The sequence below is a fragment of the Eleginops maclovinus genome, chromosome 13, assembly GCF_036324505.1.
Source record: "Eleginops maclovinus isolate JMC-PN-2008 ecotype Puerto Natales chromosome 13, JC_Emac_rtc_rv5, whole genome shotgun sequence".
Classification (NCBI taxonomy): Eukaryota; Metazoa; Chordata; class Actinopteri; order Perciformes; family Eleginopidae; genus Eleginops; species Eleginops maclovinus.
Genome location: NC_086361.1, coordinates 15,694,147 through 15,713,477, shown reverse-complemented (window position 1 = coordinate 15,713,477; position 19,331 = coordinate 15,694,147). Strand labels below are relative to the sequence as shown.

The 19,331-nt window shown below is 40.4% G+C and overlaps 1 protein-coding gene across 1 annotated transcript; it reads right to left on the bottom strand.

The window, feature by feature from the left end:
• Positions 1 to 568: 568 nt before the first annotated feature.
• Positions 569 to 18,415, bottom strand: poc1bl (POC1 centriolar protein homolog B (Chlamydomonas), like). The gene is made up of 11 exons (XM_063899454.1): positions 18,260 to 18,415; positions 14,901 to 15,349; positions 12,914 to 13,083; positions 10,430 to 10,619; positions 10,092 to 10,277; positions 9,059 to 9,176; positions 6,723 to 6,899; positions 5,279 to 5,410; positions 3,747 to 3,857; positions 2,354 to 2,506; positions 569 to 2,251 (listed from the first exon to the last, which is right to left on the bottom strand). Exons 2-11 carry the CDS (start codon positions 15,281 to 15,283, stop codon positions 2,120 to 2,122), a joined length of 1,752 nt encoding a protein of 583 aa, XP_063755524.1. The 5' UTR covers positions 15,284 to 15,349; positions 18,260 to 18,415; the 3' UTR covers positions 569 to 2,119.
• Positions 18,416 to 19,331: the final 916 nt, after the last annotated feature.

Genomic DNA, 19,331 nt, shown 5'->3' with positions numbered 1-19,331 from the left:
CTACTCAAGTCTCACCTACTTCTTTATTGAGGTCTCACTGTGATCCTCTAAATAAATTCAAAATTTCTTCCTGCTTTCTCCTTCAATCCCACCTAAATCAATTCGGTTTTTAAAAGACCATTGCTCAAAATTCTCAGCTCTAACAGAAGAGGATGAATATTTTCTGCAAAATGTGTTTATCAGTGATAAAGTAAACACACAATGTGTCATTTGAGGTACATTTTTACCTCATTTCTTATTCAAATATACAGGTCAGTTAAATCATTCATTTAATCTTAAGGTCTCAGTGGTTTCCACAATCAGTCAGTTAAATTCCTCTCAGCCTGACCCCGTCAGTAAAGGAACTATGATCTGCCATTTGTAGTCATTGTAATTTCCTTTCCTGCCAGGAGGTGGTGTCACAAGACTGAGAATAATGCAATCCATGCCTGAATGGTGTGGGGAGAAGGATGCTGTGGCAGTTGTTTTTATATCTGTTTCCTATTGTCGTTTAATATGTCACAAAAAAGATCCACAGGTAGTGATCCTGATACGACTGATTGCGAAGAAAGCAACACTGACACAATGACACTGTGCATCCGTGGTTAGTTTTTTATTCCTTCAATCATCCCAACAGTTTGAACCATTATTGACATCCATCCCATTTCAATCATCTCCCTCTTCTTCATATCAAGTAATCACCATCACCATCCCTTTTGCATTTTCAGTAGTTTTAAAAGGTGCTTCACGACAGCACTGTCCCACTCTGGTCCCTTAAACCAAATATTATTTACACATTTTCATAAAAACAGGAGTCATCTCACTGTACATGTTTACCTGCTGTATCCATTGACTCATAGGAATATCTCATATTCATGAATTCAAAGGACACCAAACATTGCTCAGTGATAAGCAGTCTTCGGGAAATACAGCTGCTATTCCACAACCGTTACACTGCATCTCTTGGTTTCTGAATCCCAGTGGAAACACCAACAGGTCTTCAGTGAAAAAATAAAAACAGGACTTTTCAATGATGCTGCTTCAAGTACGGTTTACACACACAAGTCTAAACAAAACAGTCTTGCACTGACAAACTGATGGATTAAATTAAACAGGCGCTCCCTTTAAGCCATTTTTCTTGCTACATAAAATCAAGTGCATCGCGCCAGTGTTTAGTTTTGAGCATTAGAAAACACATATCTAATTCATTTCAAATCCACTGGCACATTTCATTGCGGCACAAACAAGTTCTCAAAAGATTACAACCTACGGGTATTCCTAATTTTACACCACAGGTAAGAATAGATTACAACATACCTGTCAACTCACTAAGCCCTCTGGGGTCAATTGCACTTAGTACAAATGCTTCACGAATGCTCCCAGTCATGTTCAGGCAGCATCCTAGCAGGAAACTGGTTTCACAGACACGAGATAATATTGAGAAGCAGTCTAGTATGACCGCAGCGCTCTCTCTCTCTCTGTTGTCCTCACATGATGCAGCATGTTAGGAAGTAGCTGGTTCGGGTCAAAATGCTGTTGACCTCACATTCCTGGCCCGTCTTCTTTGAGCAGCCGTCTTTAAAATTGGTTATTTTTTGATAAAATCAACAGACAGGATTAAATAAAAATACTTAAAATTAATTGCACATCAAGGTAACATTTTGTAGTGCAGCATGGTTTTGAATGACATTTTCCAGGAAATGCTTCAATTTCTTTAGGAGGCACTTCTTCACTTTCTCGACAGTCAAATCAGTTTCGCTAATTTCAAGTTGTTGCATTAGATTAAAAGTACAAATGACAATTACAGATGTGCACTGGACTTCACTTTGGTTGCAGAGGCACTTAGATGAAAGCAACACAAATGTAAAAGTCTCAAGTTCTGCTGGTCTTCTAAAAAAGTCCAAATAAACATTGCCTTGCATCTCTCATTCACTCTGCCGCCACCTGCACTTAGTGTTTCACATGTGTATAAAAGCTCTGAATTTGGTGATTCACTGTCTTTAAGCGTCTGTTTCACCACCTTTCATTTGCTCCCTGTTGCCACTCAAATGGAGAGCAGACACAGAGAAGACGTCCACTGTAGTAATTGCACTATGGTGAAAGAAGGTCACTTGAGGTTTAATGCAGCTCTCTATCCGTCCTACGACTCAAACTTCCACTGCTGGTTTTTGTCTCCGGGGGTGCATCGCTTCATCTGGGTGTCTGTGCGGCCCTCTGATGTGCGGTAGGCTGTCAAACACATGTCAGAGTGATGGTGGTAGATGGTCCCGTCCTGAAAGGTTTTAGGAAGAACGTTTAGATAAGAGTTTTTAGTTTAGGAAGTCTTGTGGAATAATGGGGGTGTATTTGTGAGTGGAAGTGTTTGAACACCTACTTCTCTGAAGTCCCAGGCGACACTGGGAGGATTGAGCTGCCCATCATTAAGGCATGTCCTCATACCGATGTAGGTCTGTCCCTCAGGTACTTCAGCACACAGCTCTGTCACTGAGTTGAAACGGATCTCCTTCTGAATTGTGTATTCAAAGTACTGGAGCAGAAAAAAGAGAACAGGTGCTTTGTTTTTCTTTGTTTGTATATACAAATTGAATATGCTTTGTTTTTCCATGGAAAGGACTTTGGTTAGAAACCTAACTGTAAGGACAGTTGTGACTGGGAGCGAACACTGTTCCGCCTCCAGTCCAATTGTTCTGGTACATCTCTCTTTCTACCTTAATCTCTCCTCTTTAATGAGAAAGCCTTTCAACACAACACAATAGTGCAGTTGGCCATGTTTTTTCCTACTAGGATTACGGGATGTTTTTCTCTTACACTGCTGTGAGATCTATGCTGGCTAAGCCAGCATGGCATGTCTGCCTGTGTGTCGAGGGGTTTCATCAGTACAGACAGGGCCGTGGCCCTCTCAATCAACCAGACGTGAACACAAACCCAACTCGTCCCTCTCTGGTGTCAGCTCAACATCCTAGCCAATAGGGACAAAAGCTGCAACAGTGCCTGGGCTACCCATTGAACGGAGGCTCAGGTAATCAATCTTCATCCTTACCCATCCTTCTCTTATCATCTCATACATCTTTCAGGAGCACTGGGGTCCATAATGGTAGTTTCTAATAAAACACTCAAGGCTCCTGTGGCTGGCTTTAAAATTATTTACCCAGGCTGTGCCGTTCATTCAACGGGCGAGGCTCATGTATCTTTTAAACGTGGTACTTATGTGTGCCAGGGATGGAGGAGTAGAAGGGAGGGGGGTGAAGGGCCTTTCAAGGTTTTGGTTTCAGCGGGGAGCCATACAAACATTGATTTTCAGTCACACATGGTGCTTTTTGTGTCTGAGACACCTGATGCGGTGCATCAGTGGTAATCAGAGATATCGAGCAGGTTGGAGATTCACATAAAAGAGGCACTGCCTGTTGTCTGACTCCAACATTAAATATACATCTTCACAGACAGACAATCTTCTGGTTGCTAAACCATCCATCACTGGAGTTGGCAGGCATTCAGTTTAAAAGTACCTGTGATTTAATTGCATAATCTTTTTGATTACAAGTTTTACCTTTACTAAATTTAAGTCTCTCTTGACATCCCAGCAGAGAGCAGTTTTCTGTTGTGAATCAACTGTGGCAGCTTGTTAAGGGGTTAGCAGAAAGGGTTGACATTTCCAGATACATCTCCCACTGGGCCAAGAGAGGTTGGGAGATTGTCACAAGACAGAAAATGTGCACTTGAGTGAGGAAGAAAGACAGAATAAAGAAAGTGTGAGATGTTTATCAAACCTGGTTGCCTCCCTGGCCGTGGCAGCCGAACAGAGAAAGGTGGGCCCCTGTGGGACTGTGCTCTGGGGAGTTGTAGTCCAGACACTCTGAGTGAATCCCTAAGCTACGCACCTGGCGGGAAGAAAACAATAACAGTCAATAAAATACTAAATGAAGTGCTTCATTGATTCCTGAGAGGAGTTTCTATTATTGGTTTTATATTTACAGGCATGTCAAACTATATTGTTCACATTCAGTATAGCACCACTGCGGCTAGGAGTCTGATTAAAACAGACTTAGCTTATTTTCAACATAAATACCTTCCTATAAGCTATCAACTCAAGCCCTTATCCTTACTCATACTTTTCTATCAAAATGCTATTTATTTGAAAGTGCCATAATGTATTGGTACTATAAGCATTTATTGGCTAACTTCCCGATGCTTGGGCAATGTCCTCATGACCATATAGCACAAGAGTTCACAGCTGCAGAAGGTGATGGGTTTTTGGACGTTAAAGGGATAGTTGGGATTTCTGAAGTGGTTTTGATATATTCAGTGTATTACCTACAGTAGATAACGGCTGTTACACCCTCAGTTTGCTGAGGACATGGACAGCAGCAAAACTGTTTCTAAGCCTTCTAAATAAAATCAATTTTGGTTTTTCTGTACACTGTGTTTAGAATATTTTCCTCGCCCTTTCCAACAGGGAACTGTAATAGTTTTACCTTGTTGTGATATCTTGTTTAAACAGTTACTTATATCATTTTATTTTTTATTTTATTACCCTTGTGTGAATCTGTACCGTCCTGTTTTTCACTCTCACCATCGCTGCTTTATACTCCTGAATTTCTCCATGGGGATTAATAAAGGTTGATCTTATCAATCTATGTTTTTTTTAAAGCCCCCAGACTCCTTTGCTAAAAAGTAGCTATTTTACCTTGCTCAGAGGTTGCTGGTCTACCCTTGCATCAATCAGTTAGTTTGTGGTAACGTGTGACTTCCAAACTAACCCTTTCAAACACAAACGACACACAATAGATAACTAACAGATTGAAGCAGCAGAAATGCATGTGCTGCTGCCCCTTTCCACATCAGTACATAGCTTAGCCAGTGACGATGTTCCTGTCTGTTTCTCCAAATCAGGTGCGTGTCTACTGACTATGGACCTCATAAATGAAATGTGATCATTTTAAAACCTAACATTAAGCCAACTAAGAATAACATGCAAAGCATTTTATACTCCACCAGGTGCCTTTATGGTCTTGATCCCAGTCCAAATGGATTTCAAAGCCTTTGTTTGTCTAAGTCCAGCTTTCTTACATTCGACAGGATTTTAACATATCCTTGCCCCAGCATAAAACCCAGTTTTAGACATAAAATAACTGGAATTAGGAAAACAAGACCTAACTGCAATGCCATTTCTCTTTGACTTCAGTTACTAGGCTGGGGCAAGTCAGCACAAGATCTGTGGTGATTGTCAACGAACACTGATGCAGCACTTGGATTGCTACAGGACAAATAAAGGAATACAGATAAGAAGGCAGACACTCACAGCCCCATGCCAGCCCCCTCTGTCCTCAGGTACGTGTAGTTCAGGGTAGATATTCTTCAAATACCAGTCAAAACTTTGGCATTTCAGCCTCTCCCTCAGAAGCAGCCGCTCCGAGATATCCCCATAGGTTTCCTGGGAAGGGAGCACACAACAAAAAAGTCCTCTCACACTGGCATCCCAAAGTATTTCAAGGATTTTTTTTAATTTTATTAAATACACCACATTCTTTGTTGCTCATGGCCATGCCACAAAGGTAAACATTTACATTATTGATCAGACCTGTTAAACAAATAGTAAGTCATTATGTCATCAAATTCATCTGATAGCTGTGTTTGCTGAGGTTGTTTACTTTATAACGTTCAAAATCCACAGCATTCACACACCTCACGCACATAATGGAGGATTGCCATTCTCCAAATGCAACACATAAAATAATTACTGATGATTTTAATTTTTATTAAAATTATATTTAAATCATTCTACAATTAATCTCAAATCCAGGGTTTTAAATATTCATTCAAATGAATGCTGTGTTTCGATCTGTTTGAACATCTTAAAAAAAAAAGTTTCACGAAATGTAATGCTGTAGGTCACTAAATATACTTTATGTTTATTTATTTATTAAACTAGAGACGGTTAGGGTTAGGGTCATGCATTCTGATTCCTTTACCACATAAGACTCATGACCCACTGATTGGGTATTTTATTATGGGGCCAAAGCGTATAAATGTAAATAGATTTCCAATCATTGAAAAATAAATACTGTTATAATTAGGAAAAATACTGCAAGTGAGTTTTCTGTTATACCGCCCTGCCCTACATCTAAGGCACAACTTAAGCACAATCACTTGTTAATAAGAATGTTGGTTTTATTCCCAAAACAATATTATTTTCTTATTTATTTTTGTATGTTAACATATATTGAAAGCAGCCTAATAAATGTCCTGTACTTGAAGCTGTTGATATGCTCTGGCAGAGCTCTGTACAATCTCCCCCTCACCAGGTAATGTATTGTTTGATCAAAGATCCCCAACATTAATAATGTACTTTTTTCAGATAGGGGAAACTGAGATACATGAATTTTTCATGGGGCCCAATACTCAGAACCTGAGAGGAACACTGCAGACGTACCACATGCCATCTCACACACACGCCTGACCCAGTCACACAGACAGGGTTCATTATGTTGAGATCCAGACAGATTAATATTTTCATAGTTAAACCTAGCAATATTAACATGATGCTGCTAGGTGTAACATGGCATCCCTGCACAGCTCCGATTTGGTCACAGTTGAATGAAAAACAAGAGAGCTTTGCACCGAGAAAATGTATTGTGTCTGATGATGATTCAGCGAGTATTCTAAGGTCAGCTTCTTCTCACACAACAGGCCCAGATAGACACGCTGTTTAAAAACATGTGTTGGGTAATTTGTAACTGTCCTACCTTTTTGGCAGGGGGATTCCTGTTGTAGAAGTGTTGTTTATAAGAGTCCATCCAAACCTCTGCAGCTCGTACGGTATTCTGGAGGAAGTTGGGCCGTGCATAAGGGGCCTTCTTGGGGAACACATGGCCCACATGAGAGCAGGGGTGAATCTCAAGGCTGCCGCCACACATCCACACCTAAAGGGGTCAAACACAAGGGAAACCTTTCCTCAAAACTAAAAATAATGTAGATTGTCACATAGTATAATAAAAATCAGCCCTTCCACGGATATGGTGATCATTAACCAGGAAGTATTGTACTCCATCAGATAAAAGGATATGTGACTCAATAACCATTGAACCTTGGTACTTACGAGTTTATTACGTCGTCTTTCAAGTTTGACCTACCTGATAATACTTACCAGGTTGTTTGCAAGTAGCTTTTTTATGATAGCAGTATAGGGAATTTGAAGTAGGTAAAGTAACCACTCCAAAATGGTTAAAGGAAAAAGGGATAACTCATATGTGATCAATATAGAGGGAGATCTATAACAATGCACAAGTATTTAAATACATATATTCCTGTTGTGGGTCTACATCTACAGATAGAGAATGATGTGTATAACTTTATGTTGTAACTATTTTAATACGTAACATGTATTTGGCCAAGAGAAGCTTAAAGGGAGTGCCACCCATATATGTGTCTGAGAACACGGATGTGAATAAAAACCAACGTATCAAGATGTAGCGACTGAGCTCACAATAGAGGCTCAAAGGCCAGACCTGATAGGCTCTTCTCTGAGATTTGAGAGGACAGGTGTCGAGCAGGAGATCAATGTGTGTCCTGTTGACTCAGCCATGCAGAGGTTCCTCCCATCAGGGGAGCAGGGACTAACGAATAATGTTTGCCAACCTTTCTGATTAATGGGATGTTTAACGGTTAAAGTAAACTTGTTTTAAGGATTCAAATGTGTGGTATGGCCAAGACAATGGGTTGACTGGGTAAGGATGACATGAAAACTAAATAGGGATCTGTGACCCATAATTATTATTATAAAACTGTTGTTTTACGAAATGCAAAACTAGACTTTACCATGAAATATAACTGTTTTCAAGAGATGCAAACTGTCCTCTAGGTTCATATCATTTAGCTGTCAGGATATGTATTAGTAAGGCCCAGGACATCTCGGTTTGTTGACTGCATTTGTGTGTGGAAAAATAAACCTGCATGGAGTGAACATCAAGAACTTCTGTTGTGGTTTGTGATCAAATTCTTGTGTCCTGAGGTTATTGAGGGATCTCACGCAGTCAGCCCAAAGACTTTAACTCTTTCCCGGTCATGAGTTGGACCATTTAAATACGAGCAGGGAGAAAAAACTTGGAAATAACATTTGCAACAGGCCTGCTTGATTACCGATGCAATGCTACAGTACAAATTCTTTCTGAATGATAAACACAAGCTCTTTAACTTCAACCTGACAACATAAATTCAACCCTTTGCTTCTTGAATCATGCATTTTAAAGCAGCTTGGATTTATAGGATACATTTGCATTGTATAATTGCTTCATATTCCAACATAGAAAAACAAAAGATTGAAAGGTTGGGATTTATTGTAACTTGGCTGAGCTATGTTCCTTTCACACAAAGTCAAATTATGATCATATATCCATAGCCAAGCAGCCGAGTCCCTACTGTCTTTATTCACTGGGCATTTTACCTTGCACCATATTTTTGTAGCACTCTTGTTGAAAAGCAATTCACTAAACATAAATTATGTATGGCAAAAAGTCTCAGTGAGAGGCATTTTTATATCCACATGCATCACTCAGGGGAACAACCCATTCGTCTTCACACTGAAACCACATACACACTATAATTCATGCACCAGCAATCTACGTACCTACCTTTGCATGCTCCTGCTACAAGCTCACACATATCCTAAAATCTGGGCCAATTTGATTGACGCAAACAAGTGAAAAGCGACACCAACGTCACAACAACAGCCAATATCAGGGAGCAGTTTCAGGTGCCATGGCTGACTGAGATCTGACACTGACATGTGTCCCAGTCACACCAAATACCCACTGGCTGACAGCTCTGAGATGGATGAATCAAAGGATCTGCGGTATACACTATGAAAAAGGATTCTCTTTGTGAAATTAAACGTCAATCAACCTCATGGATGTCTGCTATTCATAAAAAAATCTTAGTCAATGGACGTACTGTCAGTGAGTAAGAGGTTTTTGTAACAATGCAAATGAGATGAGTCACCCTTTCTCAACATTTTTAAAGGCCGTACTCTGGTCTCACATTGCTGAGTGGCTTTGTAATGGTAAAACAGTGGATCTGAACTCACCCTGAAGGAAAGCTCCAGGTTTTCTCCTCCCCACACGTCCATGCCCATGTCATACGTTCCCAGGTGCTCAAAGTAGGCTTTGCTCACAGCAAATAATCCACCTGCCATTGTCGGAGACCTGGGAGAAAACAGTGAATATAAGGGCAATGTTATAATAGTTATTTTCAATTATACTGTACGTTCCCATCCCCTGACACAGAGGATCCTTCTTTAATCCAATGCAAATGTAGTTTCTCAACTGTCTAATACTCAAGACTACAATTAGAAGATAATAAGTGCCTTATGAAACGAGGCCTGTGAAAAGTAAGCTAGTAATCATCGTGCTAACACCCTGTACAATACAATGCAAACTTTCAAAATCATGCATTACAGCCGGGTGTGATCCAGGCACAACAGACCCCATGAAGTGCCACAGGCTATCCCTTCAACACACACAGATCCCTTCAGTGACGCCTTCCCTCAAAACAAGACATTGTGTGAAGTTGCTCTCTGAAAGAAGCAGCTTTATCTCGAGGCGCAGTGAACTAAATGTTGACAGAAAGTTGAGCATATATTTAAGCTTGTTCACACATCTGTATAAATGTACATTTACCTGATCAGAGTTATTTCAATACATATTGTCACTACATGTTTATTCTTATCATCCCTGTGTTCTCCCATGTGTACTATCTGTGTTCCTTAGCCTGAATTGCCCTACAGGGATCAATAAAGGCCCAACTTATCTTATCTTGAGTTATGGATTGTATGAGTATTCAAAACAAATTAGGGATTGGGATGCACCACATGTTTCCAGTATGTTACAATCAACACATTTGAATAGATACCTCTAGTTAGGGGGTTTATTGAATTCAGTGTTTCAAGAGACAGTCATCATTCTCTGGGTGTAATAGGAGTGGAAATATAGAAAGTAAGTTATATAACACGTACAAATGAGCAGAGGTGTATTACATATTTTAAGAGGTACACTGGTACGTGCCAATCAGATAAAGTAATTTCCCATGCCTGAAGTTGTTGTGAAGTATCATATGGTCACCTGATGGGGTCAATGCGAGACTTGCGCCTCTTGCGTTCCACTTCAGGGACTGAGTGCCACTGAAATGTGAGTCTCCAGTCGAAGCCTCCGATCATTGGCTCGTCTGTTTGCATGTAAAACTCAAACGTGTTCCAGTCAATGGTGTCGATCACAGGGCACACGATGGTACTGGCATTCTCAGCAATCCTATACACAAAGCATTGCAAATAACATGGGAGCAGGGAGAGAGAGAAATCATTGGTTTAGTATTCACATTTTAATTTCTATTCAGGTTAGTGCCAAAAAAACACAAAGGATTTTCACACAAAGCTTTAACTTGTCTAATCTGATGAACCCACCTTTCCAGCAGAGGCTCAATCCAGCCAGGCACACACTCACAGTGGCAATCGAGAAATGTCAGCACGTCACCCGTAGCGTAAGTGGCACCAATGAGACGAGCCCGGACCAGACCCTCCCTCTTCTTGGTGCGAATGAGCCGCACGCGATTCACTTCACTGATGTGTTGAGCCAGTTGGGATTTCAGGTACCCTATTTTTCCAGAAAAAACTAATATTTTTAACATTTAAACGTTATTTTCCTGTCCTCATGTGATTTTTAGTAACTAGAGGGGAAAGTGGACAAAGTACTCAGATTGTTTCCTTAAAGGTGCCATAGAATGCATCTATCTGGTATTTTAAACTGTTCTCTGATGTCTACAAAGAAGGTATATGACTTTGGTTGATCCAAAAAATGTCCAGATGCAGTTTTACAGGCCCATCTATGATTTGGTCCTAGAATGAAACAAGCTGAATTGCCTTATTTGGGGCTCATTTAAATAATTAACGACGAAGTCTGCTCTGATTGGCTGGTTTACAAGAAGCAATACATGGCTGCCTTAGAGTCCACAGAAGTAAGTGAAGTTCGCGAAACTATGAGAGATGAACCATGGAGGCTATTGACATCCAACCACATGTTTGAGCCTTTATCGGAGGAGGAAACCGATGAATTTGAAGAACAGCCAGTTGGTCGGAGATTGGAGAGCAACGTTACGGAGTGGTAAGTGTTAGCATTAGTGTTTCCAGTAGCTGGTGTATGCATATGTTGGGGCTGGACTACCGTGTGTGACGTCACACACAGGGATTGTTGTAATTCGCCCGTTTTACCGCTGTGATATGCGTATTCATGATTTGCACGAGAAGGAGGAAACAATGGTGTTTGAGGTTCACGGTATGTCAGTTCAATGTACCGAACTCTCCTTATTCAACTATGCCAAGGTAAACACAGTTTTCCATTCTATGGCACATTTAAGCAAAAGAAGTATCAGCACTGTGTATAAACACTGTTAGAAGGAAATGTCCTGCTTTCAAAATCTCAATTAGGTAAAGGTATAAAAGTATTATTATCAAAAAAAATGATTGTAGGTGCATTAACCTGCTTATCACTTGAATGTTGCAGATATTAAGGCAGGAGCTTATAGTCAAGCTGTATGTTCTATATGAATGTCACCCATGGAACAAGAAAGAAAGCCCACAATAAGAGGTGATAATTATTTGTTAATTATATTTTGTATTATTTGTCTTAATCTGAATCTTCAAAAGGAACTAAAGTCGTCAGATAAACATTATTGAGTAAAAAGGTACAATATTTGGCTCGGAATTGGAGTATTAGAAAGTAGAAAATGGCGATACTTAAGAAAAATAACTCAAAATTGTACTTAATAACAACTTGAAAAAGTTTCAGAGCTACTGTCCAGAAGTGACTGGAAGTATGTTTGTGGTTAAAGGTAAACCACACCAAATAAATCACATAGGCTACAAGAAAGCATTTGCTGATGAGGCCATTACTTATACTGTCTGTGTGTCTCTCGATCCCTGTCTGCCTGTCTGTCTGTCTTCTTGTCTTGCTGTCTGTCTGTCCCCCTGTCTGTCTGCAGTAAGCCTTCGGGTCTGGGACTGGCATGTCGAGCGTTCCATTTGGTCAGGGTGGTCAGATCGGAGGAAATGATGTCATTGCAGCTCAGTGCACGCTGAAGTAATTATTATGGTGTAATGTCTCGGATACACACAGACTAGACTAGCTGGGACCGAATACTAATACCATTAGGACAGACAGAAATCAAGCTACTTCTATATCCAGTTTCTGAGATAAAGTATCATTCGCAGCTGGTGGACACCATGACATACGGTCAAAAGTTCAGAAAAACTAGTCAGTCAACCTTCGAGCTGTCACATTTACAATTCATTCCCCAATAGACACGCTTAATGGACTGGACAAAAGAGCATTCTTTACATATACAGACACACACACACACACACCACGAATGAGACAGCAAATGCTGGAGCAGGGAAGCAGGGAGACCAACTTGAATGAGGTTAACCATTTGTAATTACTTAGCCATGCTTTTCTAGTAATCCTTGCAGCAGTTTTATAAAAAGAAAACCTGCATTTATTAATCTTGCATTTTTTCAACAACAAAGCAAAACCACTTCAAGCTGCCTTAAAATAACGCTACACCTTATTTCATCATTAAAAGAATGGGTCCAGACTAGTTTCAGAGGCTGTTTCTCTAATTGTTTTTAGAATACATCCAGAGGCAAGATCTATTAGTATTCATTGCTCCATTGATATGCATCTTTTCAATATTTAAAACAGTCCTGCTTACCCTGTTTCTATCCACACTGTGAATGTGAAGAAATCAAAGCAAAGGCTTATTTTGTTAGCTTTACTAAACTAGGCCAAGGCTGTCAGTACTCTTTGTTTCTGGGCTTGAAAAGCTTTTTTTTCTGTCAGTTTTATTTTGACAAATTACAAAACACTGGTACTCTCAGTGTAGAGTGTCAGACCTCTGTCACTGTAGTCATCAATGAGGATGATCTCTTTCAACAGGATGGCAGGCGTCGTCTCCAGGACGCTGTGAATAGTCCTCAGCAGGGTGGACCAGGCCTCGTTGTAGAAGGCGATGACCACAGAGGTGGTGGGTAAACGCCGGTAGTCAAACCTCTTACTTCGGCATCTGATGTATGTTCGTGTGTGTATGGGTGGGGTGGGGAGACAAACACAGTGCGCATTTACAGAACATATTTATAACAATCGGACAGCATGCTTAAGGAAGTCATACAAGCAAGACATGATTTTCTCATATGACCAGAGCAGCTTCAGCCGTTACTGTAGCAGGGGGAGGTATCTGGTCTTAATCCAGATGGCAGTCATTAAAACAATAAAGAGCCGCACAAATATGGATGGGGGTGGGGAGGGTATCGCACCAGTGAGCAACATACCACAGCAGTGCTCTGAGAGAGACCACAGAAACTTGAATAAACAGAAACGAGGAAAGCAGAACAGAGAGAGGGGACAGGGGAAACCCAAAAGTACTGAAAACTATAAACTCTTAACTTGAAGGAATACAAAAAGTTGTGTTGGTAGAGAACTCTATGGTTATGAATCAGTAGAGTATAACAGTTTAAGTACTGGCACAGGTTGAATGACTACATATCAGTTTGTATCCAGAGGCTAAACCCACAGCTGTTACAAAAGTTGGAAGTTAACCGGGGTTAGAACAAATGTGTTATACTCTAGTCCAAGTTCACAACCAATCAAAAAAGCTGTATCCCTTTCTTTAGCATCATCGTGCTCATCGGTTTCATGGTGGAGAGAAACAGTTGTCCAAAGTGACGGATTCACAATCCATTCACTGATGCATGTGAAGGAGGTACATCCCACTCTTTATATAACATGTCACAGAACCAGTCCATAAGTCTACAAGTAAAATGCGTTCATGCAAAAATAGCGTAGAGCATTACTTGGAGTCACGTAACTCCGTCAAGGTATGCACAGGCAGTGAAGCATATCAGTTACAGGTAACTAAAACAGCGCACCAATTCATCTGCTTCTCCTTCCTCAGTGTAGATTCAGTTGTGCACTTGTCAAAAATGTCACTCTGTCAGCGCCGCTCATAAAGGTGACAGTTTGTGCAGTGCTGGGAATCTGTTCTCCACAAAAGGCTGAAACAGAATGTGGTTTTGCAGGAGGACTCAGAGAGATATCTGTTGTTTGAACGTTATCCTTGCATTTAAGCACAGGACTGGACTTTCAAACCTTCCTGCCAGTTTCCTCTGAATCGTATTACTCTACTATTGGATATGCAGGCATGTTGCTGGTAAAATGGTTTATTCCAGTGTCACCAGGGCAAGATTAAAATGTGCTGTGCCTGTAGTTTGAATTTAGAGGATTCAGCATGAGGTATTTCGTACCAAAAATATAAGACATAAGAATAGGACGGCTAAGGAGAATCTATGTTGAAAACAAAATAAATAAAAGGCTTTTATAAAAATGGGGTTTACCAAAACACCAACTGATACCATAACTAGGTTTATGAAGATGGGAGCCAGTAGGGAGGAGGGATAAAGGAAACGTAGAAAGAGAAACTATTAATACAATTCATTCATCATACTGTGTGTGTCATCACAGAGGATGAGAATAGCTGCGGACAACAACTCTGGATGGAATAAATCAATTCAGCCAGGGAGTTGCTGCTTACACCAGCTTCAATAAGCCCTGCAATGCATCCAGAGAGCTTTCATTCTTGTGTTTGACTGTCAGGGGAAAACTGATCCCAGTAAACTGCTCAACTTAATCTCTATTAAGTAATTTATCCCTGAAACAATTGCAGCATAGCTATCAGCTGCATGCAGCTTTCAAGGACAGGGATACACATATGTTTTGGCCAGGACGTCAAAGAAAATAACAAGCAATAAAAGATGAGATTTTCTTGAGAGCAATTAGTCAACTTAGGCTCACTTTCTGGCTTAGAGGCCTTCTTGCCATACTCACTCATTCATCCTGTGGTCCTGGATGTGCCGATGGAGGGAAATCTTATCACTGACGTAGATATTGATAGCATATCGCTCCACACTGTCCTGCTCAAGTTTCTTCTCCTCAGGGCTGAGGTTGAGGTGTGTGGCCCGCCCCCACTCCCCCAGTGCATTGCTGTCCGGTGCTGGTTTAGTGTACAGGGGCCTAGCCAGCTGACCATCCTCATCCAAGGACCGCTGTTTCGCCCGAACATTGCCACCTTTTTCTTCTTCTTCTTCCTCTTCAGAGGTAGAAGAGGGGAAAGAGGAGCGCGCTAACAGAATGTAGCCCAGCCACAGCACCCAGAGCAGCAAACCTGCCTTGGCCAGCACACCAAGTTTTCGAGAGCAACGCCCCCTCATGACGAGAAGCCCGGGGAAGGCAGCGTGACTGGCAGAGCTTCAGGGTGCCCTACTGGACACAAGCCTCTGGGGAACAGAAAGAGTGAAAAGAAATAAAGATTATTCGGGTTTTTAACATGTAAGAAACAGAACGGACAGGAAAGTGTTCTGTGAGAAACATCAAACCGTTGCACCAAGAAACTACCACTGACAGGAGGAGATTTACATGATTGAACTCTTTAATCACAGCTCGCCGAATTACAACACATTCACGATCAAGCAAAGTTACACCCATGTAAGTTAGAGCTTGTTTCTAAATTTGTGAATGCCCCAAGGACCGAGCTCCAATAGAGCAGACCAGGGGTAATCAACAGCAACATCATAAATATAATCGCATGCTCAGGGCTGCGTTAAGATGCTCATCAAATACAAATTGCAAAGATGGAAGAGGCTAAATTAGAGTTTACAGTACAGTAATGTGCTGACTAAATTAAGTCTGTAATGCATGCACTCTCATTATACAGCGGTGCCGTTTGAGTCCCATTGGATACAGTGATCTTCAATATGGAGGGTTATACTTATGGCTGTGCAATGACAAGAATCTGCTACGTAACATGATACAGGGTTAATGATTTATTCCATTTGTATAATTTATGATACTCCAAGCGAGGTGATATATACTAGCAGTAGAGTAAATAAAATGAACTTTTATTCAAATGCAATTACAACAGTGGGGTCTGCGTTTGCTGGTGGTCTGCATTTGCAATTCTGGCAATAAGTGTAAACATTTTCTTGCTCCCCTGTTTTGATTTTCAAAGCTTTCAGATCATGTGAATTTTCCAGTGAGCCTATGCTGACTTCTGCATCTGCACCATAACCAACAAAACGGAAACAGCTCAAATATTTTCTGGGAAAATGTGCAATGATGAAACGCTTTTTTATTTAGAGTCATGATACAATGTTCCTAGAACACACAACCTATTATATGGCATTCACAACTCTTGCACAATATCTTTAAATACAAATGAACCTAGAATTTAAATTAAGAATCATGTGATTTAAACGGTTCCTCATTTTAGGATTTCATTTTCCAAAAATACCTGGGTGAAATATTTAAACACAGATGGACCATTTGTGCCAATTTTGAAATAGGATTAAGTTTGGTAAATGTAGGTACACAAATTAGGCAGTGTATACATTTGTGTCTGACAGATCTGGTTAGCACTCCTAGGTATAAGAGGGCTGCGGGAAAAACAGACCACTTAGCTATGTTGACACTGACCTGAATGTAATCACATAATTATGTTGCATTAATATTAGAGCAGGGTGCCATTTACAGTAGCACCAGCCAGTGCCAGAAAGGCTTAGCAGCAACACTGAAGCGCACACACACACTTACACACAAACAACAACAGTGTGCTCCCTTCCTCACATGAGTGCACAATGATTTCCCAATTCTGCCAAAACAATGGTTAATCCTAGGTACAGTGTGACTTAATAGAGGAAACACTGTCAAATAAATGTCTGTGTGCAAAGTTCTGTGTGAGAGAAAGTACAGTAGGCCTATATGGTACAGACAGAGTCAGAGGAAACTCAATTTCCACTGAGAGTCCTTCAAGGCAGCAGCACAGCCCTTTCACTCCAATCTGGGCCTCGGCCAACGCACTCGGGAGTCCTGAGGTTACAAAATGGAGACGCCGTCAGACAAAAAACCCTTTTATTGGCTGTCCATCACACCTTCCACTCTCTCTGAATCTGATAGCCTTACTGGGCAGCCATTTGTAACGAGCCGTAAGGGACAGAGGCCTACAAATGCAGCTTAAATCCTGCCCCATAAAAAATGTAAACTGGGTTAAGGATATGATTTGCATTTGCTTCCCAAGCTGCAATTTGTTCAAAGAGTCACGCAAACAGGACTTTGAAAATAAATGAAAAAGATTGATCAACAATTTATGTTACAGTTAGTAATACACCAGGCTTGATGTGTGAGTCACTGGATTCTCAGATGTCAGGTGAACTATGCAGCACATGAAAGAGACTCCAGTGCTCTCCATGGTTAATGTGGAATGAGCAGCATACTGTACAATACATGGCTCATTTCCTCATCAGCCAGTCAAGAGAGGAAGATATCTAAGCAGCACCAGTGGAACAGGTCACTCAAACATTAACAGTTTCTAAAAGACCCATAAAACAGGATCCCCAACTCCTCTCAACAATACAAACATCTCTTAGCTGCTTACACTCTGTGTATACAATAGTGACAGAAAATGTGTTAAAGGAGCCAGGCTGTGATGCAGGATAACAGGCTAAAAGCTGGATAGAGATGTTTCAGTCATGTATCTGACACACATCCAAATAAATCCAAACAGACACATTTGCTTATCTTGCTCGACTTAAACAGATCGGAAAATAAGATGCTGCATTCAAAACAGTAAAACTGAAAGTACCCCATATTTAATGAAATGTCCGCCTATTGGATCTCTATGGCCCATCTAGTGATCTAATTTTTATCTTTTTGGAGAAAGAGGCGTCACAGGTTTTAGGATGTAAAGAAGAGATTAAAGAGACATGTAGCCATTCCCTGTCACGAGTTTAGCTGCAGTCAAAACACACTTTAGCAACAGCTCTCTTCGCCTGTCACATTAAACCAATGCTAGGATTGCAATCTGATGTATAGTCTGCAGAAAGAACGAACGCTCTTAATAAACGTCACATTGTATGTGCAGATTAGCGCAGTCGTGACTCAAAAGAAAAATAAATCTCACCTTTTGAACTGGCATCAACGAAAAACAGTTATAAGAAGCTTCAAATTGTCATGTTGGAGCTTTACGTCAGCCGTTTACGCCGTTGTCAAACACAGCACCGACTAATGACTGACTTGACCGGTCAATAAACAAGCAAGGAAGTTATCGACAACACTTTGAACATAATGTACACGACAGTTGCAAAAGCGCACTTATATTAAGAGAGAAACGAAGTTAATTTGTTAGAGTTTACCTTCAAAACAAGTTACATGTCTCGGAGTTTCTTCGTAGTTGCTAAGGCCGTTGTTTGTCAGCCTGACTGCGGTTGTCTACAGTCAAACCTCTGGCTTGCAGATGTCAGCATACCCACATCCTCTCCTCCACGTTGGGCTCCTGACCTGAGTCAAAGCAGCCATGCTTACAATACTGGTTCCGGTAAGACTTTTCAAAATAACATAATTACAAAATAACCACCGCATGTACTAATTATTATCAATTTAAAAAGGGTGTAGAAATGTCTTATGTCTCAACATATGATTTCATTGCGACACAGGAGTTCAAAATATTCAAAAGATAGAATAAGATACAAATATAATTTATTTAACCTTTATTTAACCAGGTAAAAGACCCATTGAGATCGTGATCTCATTTTCAAGGGTGACCTGGCCACGAAGGCAGCAGCACACGTCATCAACATACAAGACACAAATACATTACAATAATAGGGCCACAAGTGAATGAAATAACAACAAAGTGCAAGAGCAAAGGAATCGATCATAGGAAATCATTAGGAGCAGAGGCACCGTCCAAATATGTTTTGTTGTCGGTCCTTTAGGAACCGGCGGAAGACATTAAAATATACAAGTTCAGACAAATTACACAAATACAAATAAAACTGAACATTTACAGCAAATATAAACAAATTCACAGTAGAAAAGACATATATCACCGAATACTATCTAAATAATACACAATATAAAGAAAATACTGTATACATTTGAATACAGTAGGCAGCAGAAATATGTGGACATATACTACAGAAACAAAAACATATTGACGTTGGAAAGCAAATAGCTAGTATACCATAGGTACCATCTAGTATTTTTGAGTGTTTAAGGTCTTTTATGCAATCTCTGTCCAAACATATTTGTTTAAATACGCAATAATACAACTTTAAGAATGAAATGCCTTTTCTTACTTATTCCTCATACTAACTTTGACACACACACACACACACTCGAAAAAATAAAGACTTTGTTTCTCCTTACTTCCGGTGTTGGTGGAATCAACTCCAGTTAGCTTGACGCAGCATTCAATGCTAATCG